Source organism: Perkinsus marinus, assembly GCF_000006405.1.
Source record: "Perkinsus marinus ATCC 50983 genomic scaffold scf_1104296932546, whole genome shotgun sequence".
NCBI lineage: Eukaryota > Perkinsozoa > Perkinsida > Perkinsidae > Perkinsus > Perkinsus marinus.
In genome coordinates this window covers 105,847-110,308 of record NW_003215385.1, presented here as the reverse complement: position 1 = coordinate 110,308, position 4,462 = coordinate 105,847, and the positions used below count along the sequence as shown (strand labels likewise).

The 4,462-nt window shown below is 52.4% G+C and overlaps 3 protein-coding genes across 3 annotated transcripts in view; all 3 read left to right on the top strand.

Moving 5' to 3' along the window:
• Window positions 1–2,165, top strand: part of Pmar_PMAR005788 (hypothetical protein) — a gene marked incomplete at both ends in the record, with an annotated part of 2,980 nt that extends 815 nt beyond the window's left edge. The window contains 8 exons of the mRNA XM_002785424.1: window positions 219–261; window positions 513–620; window positions 820–878; window positions 942–1,024; window positions 1,083–1,243; window positions 1,292–1,552; window positions 1,816–1,944; window positions 1,994–2,165. Of these exons, the coding sequence (XP_002785470.1) occupies window positions 219–261; window positions 513–620; window positions 820–878; window positions 942–1,024; window positions 1,083–1,243; window positions 1,292–1,552; window positions 1,816–1,944; window positions 1,994–2,165 (1,016 nt within the window). The remainder of the gene's footprint in view (window positions 1–218; window positions 262–512; window positions 621–819; window positions 879–941; window positions 1,025–1,082; window positions 1,244–1,291; window positions 1,553–1,815; window positions 1,945–1,993) is intronic.
• Window positions 2,166–2,468: 303 nt separating this feature from the next.
• Window positions 2,469–3,626, top strand: Pmar_PMAR005787 (hypothetical protein; the record flags this gene model as incomplete). The annotated part of the gene is made up of 1 exon (XM_002785423.1): window positions 2,469–3,626. One exon carries the CDS (start codon window positions 2,469–2,471, stop codon window positions 3,624–3,626), a length of 1,158 nt encoding a protein of 385 aa, XP_002785469.1.
• A 67-nt stretch (window positions 3,627–3,693) lies between these two features.
• Window positions 3,694–4,389, top strand: Pmar_PMAR005786 (conserved hypothetical protein; the record flags this gene model as incomplete). The annotated part of the gene is made up of 4 exons (XM_002785422.1): window positions 3,694–3,842; window positions 3,891–4,094; window positions 4,141–4,243; window positions 4,288–4,389. The coding sequence occupies 4 exons, from the start codon at window positions 3,694–3,696 to the stop codon at window positions 4,387–4,389; spliced, it is 558 nt and encodes a 185-aa protein (XP_002785468.1).
• Window positions 4,390–4,462: the final 73 nt, after the last annotated feature.

Here is a 4,462-nt window from a genome sequence, read left to right as displayed (position 1 = left end):
CTAGGGTGGGCTATGAGTTCCCAAATTTACGGTATAGGCCGCAAGGCTATGCATCGTTATTACCATAATCATCTTTCTATGACCCATTGAGCTGCATTATAGTAAATTCCTTTGTTCACCTCGTAATTTCTAGTACTACTACTCCTCTTCTTAGCGGAGCGAAGCGAATCATGTTGTACATATTTCTCACTACTGTTTCCCCTCTTGTGCCTGTTCAGATCCCTATTGTCGACTCTTCGTATCGGATGGGGATCAATTCGGGTGGGGCTTGGGATGGGTTTTGGCTCACAGATGTATGCCCTCTGTCGGCGGGGTATATCCTATAACGATCAGCGTCATCATACATCAGCTGCAACCTGATCGTCATCTTGAGGAGTCGATTCCTTGTGCGATACGATAATTCAACGGTTGTTGTGGTAGTAATATAAACTGAATTATTTGAGCTCCACCTGTCCATTTCCTATTCGTTCCTACGTATCATTGACTCGCAGTAGTGAGTGTCGTTTCCTCAGACGTAAAGGGTGTTGTGTATTCGGAGGATATCTTATGGAGTTTAGTAGCCCTATGGATGTCGGAGGTACCAAGAGAGCATCGGAGGTCTTTGCTGCAGAGAAGGGCTCGTGACATGGAGGATCCCTATGCACCTAGGTAGAGTATCCCTTAGTCGAAGATAGGAAACGGCTCCCTTAGTCCACCATCATCACCCTTTAGCAGGATACCCACCGATGAGTTAATACTAATGATAGCAGCCCAGATGTCTGTGAGTCTGCCTTACCTTCTCCCTCACACTCACCGAGCCTGTTCAGGGTTTCGTTTTAGTACCCGAAGCATCATCCTCCCATTCAAGGCTCCTGCTTATGCCCAATATGGACCTCCAGGTGACCCTCATCACCACCATTTAGTCGATGGCATTTTAAGTGTTCTCTGTCAGCATATGGCAGATGCCGTGACGAGGTTCAACATGAGCGAGTTCTGTTGGTCTCTGTGTTTTCACCCGACCTTCCTATCACGACTTTTCTACGAGGTAATATCTTGAGGTTGACCTTGAAAGATACGAATGAGGTCGTTTGTGATACCATCAGGGATTCCTCCCGATATGCACCGACATAGGTGGAGGGGACGATGCTAGCCATGCCACCCCATTGTATCTTCTTCTGCCCAAACTCCATCGGCAGCGCTCCGTCATAAGGCACTTACCCATAGACTTACACATACACAAGAAAGTGCGGAAGAAGGCGGGACAGTAGGGCCCCCAATTTCGTGGCGCGCGGTCATAACCATCCATCATCAGATTCGAGCTCTCCTTCGACACTGACTTCGATGCCGTGGTAGAGCGTTGTCATCGTCAACACGGTATAGCCTGGCTGTACCCTCCTATAGTGAACTCTCTTAGTGAGGCAGTTATCGCTATCTTGACATATGTCGATCGACTTCAGAAGCGATACACCAGCATCCAGAGGGTCTTGGTAGTAGTCCCAAGAGGCACAGCGGAGGTCGCCCTGTGCCCTCCTCTGACTGCTCCTCGACATCCTCTTCATCTACCACCGATAAGGTAGGGGTACACTCTGTTGAGCTGAGGAGGGCCGATACCAAGGAGCTGGTCGCGGGGGAGTTAGGATGCCTTGTAGGGAAATGGTAATGATAGGGCATCATATCGGATGCATATGGTATCATAGTGGACCTGTTTTGTATCTTTTTTCAAGTCGACCTTTGATATTTGTGTGTTGTATTCACGTCTCACAGACGATCACTAGAATACTTCTGAAATGAACCTACTTCGTATCTTCCCATGGCGACCTCAAGATACGCCTTCAGTTACACCTCCCTCACCGGGTTCTACGACTCTGATTGCCCCGGTTCGGGTTCGGTCCAGATGTGTGCCCTTGGGGCCTACCTCGCCAACGAAGGCTTGGCCCAGATGTGGGACATAGGGATGGATATGCTGTAGGTCGCTGTGTTATGACGATACGGAAGAGGTAGACTCGCTTGGTAGATATAAACGGGATTTGGGAGCCAACAGTGTTCCTCGTGAGGACTTCATTCGAATATTCCGACAACTTCGAGATGAAAGATCTCCATCAGACCTGGCCTGTCGTTCAGGAAGGAACTGTCGTGAGATCATTGATGTCTACCTCTACACTAAAAGGGAGGAGGAGGAGGACTAGAGTTGTACATTACTAACACCATACCATTACCAGTACCTTTTCTTTTGGTCTAATAAGGTTGAGCTGCTATCTGTCTTGATTAGTGTCTTCTCTGTCACCCCTACTATCGGTAGTAGAGGTAGGCTCCTGTGGTTTACACCCGTCCCAGTAGAGGCAATTGCTTGCATCACTCTACAGGTCTGCTACTGACCTTTTCCGGATGGTATGGCCCTGGATCCATTGTGAATACTGTGTTGCGTTATAAGTATGAGCCCATGATCATCTGTCAGTATTGAGATGGCCACTGGTAGTAGTAGTAGCAGTATGGTAGAGGGTTTCTCCTCCACCGAGGAGGCCGCTACTGGCAATAGAGCCGCTGGTGAGGTAGACATCAAGACCACCGACTTGGTCGCCATCGTCCTCGACCTCAACCCTTGGGTCTGGTCCAGTTACTCCCTCGCCTCGTTTAAGGTGGAGGCACCTCCTAGTGAGAAGGCCATGCAGGAGAAGGCGGCAGGGGCGGTGACCCTCGAGGCCCTTTTCTCGGCCCTCCTCCTCACAGTAGGAGCTATCAGTGCAGCCAGCACCAGTGGTGACTCCCTGGGAGTCTGCATCGTAGGAGTGTCACCGACTAAAGCGAAGATTCTCCTGAAGGGATCATGGCCAGAGATGGACCGGACAGCCCTATGGGAGGCCATGGTGGGCTTCATAAAGGCCTCAGTGAAGGAGAGGTCAAGGCCGTCGTCGACGATGACGACGACGTCCTCGTCCCTGATAGCCGCCGGCCTCTCTCTAGCCCTGTGCTACCTCAACAAGCATCTCACCATCCCGGGTAGGGCACGGTGTTGTATCGTCGAGGCCGTCAGCGTCTATGGGGAGGCGAACTACGCCTCAGAAGCAGTGCCCCTTGCCAATTGTGGATGGGCTGCCCAGGACCTTCGGGTCCCCATCGACCTCTGTACGGTGTGCCCTGGAAGGACGCCTCAAAGCAGCAGCCCCAGCAACGACCGCTCCTCCTCCTCATCATCAAATGCATCGCCGACCTCGGCTACCCTATTGGTACAGCTATGCGAGGCCACTAGGGGCGTTCATATCCCCTCTAAACGTTGCAGTACAGTGGGAGGCCTTTTCCAGTCGCTCATGTTCCACTTCTCCGTGCCGAGCCTTGGGGAGAGAGAGGTCCTCAAGACCAGGCCCAGCGCTAGGCTACTGGACATGGGCTCGCTGTGTGCCTGCCATGGCCTGCCGGTCGATCGAGGTTACGTCTGCAGTGTTTGTCTATGCATCTACTGTAACGATTCCAGTGGGGTGTGCCGGAAGTGCGGTGCTCGCTTCAAGAGGACTGCAACGAGTGAGCTGCCCTTGGCTGAACAGCCCTTCGAGAGGCCCTCGGGTCGAGGAACTTCATCGCATCAACCACCGCATCTTCGACATATGACATTTACTACCATTAAAAAGCAGGAGAACGGAACTCCTACGTGAACTCTATCTGTCGCCCTAGTGGAGTTGATTTGTATCCGGGCCAAGGGGCAGGCTTTGAATCTTCATCATGTCGACCGACGGCACCAAGTCCGACACCCTCCTCATCACAGGCTTGCCCAGGACCGTCGACGAGCAGCAGATTCGGCTGGTCTTCGGAGGGATGGGCCTATTGCATGTCCGACTTGACCGGGACTCGGAGACCCAGAAGCCCACTGGGTACTACTGACTGCTGTAGTCCTCCACACATCCTCCTGTACTTTCCAGGTATGCATTCATACGGTTCGCATCACCTGGTTTGGCTGCAGAGGCCCTCGAGAAGCGAGGAGGGTCCTCTAACAACGAGGGCTGGCAAGTGACCATGAGCGCTCGCCCTGACACTGTTGGGGTCATCACTGAGGGTGCCTGTATCGACAAGTCCTATCAAGTTTACATCGGCAACCTCTTCCCTACGATAGACTCTGACAAACTGTATCGACAAGTATGTCTCTCGCCGGCCTACCCTTCTCCTCCTCAGAACTGAAGTATTCAAGGGCAAGTACGAGGGTGTCCGAGCAGGCAGGGTCATTCGGACACCTCCAGACGACCAAGGCCACACTGAATCCTTGGGCTACGGCTTTGTATGCTCAGCGTCACTGCGCTACGAAATTACTGGCTCCATCAGGTGGCCTTCGACTCATCAGCGCACAGCTACTCCTGTCTAGAAGAGGTGGAGGCCGTTATGAAGAAGTCGGCGAAGGATCGGAAACCCGCGGACCTCGGGTAGGTCGAACCGACCTAGCACCTCCGATGATGACGACCTCTTCGACAGGTGTATATTTCCTGAGCCTTTGGGCCCT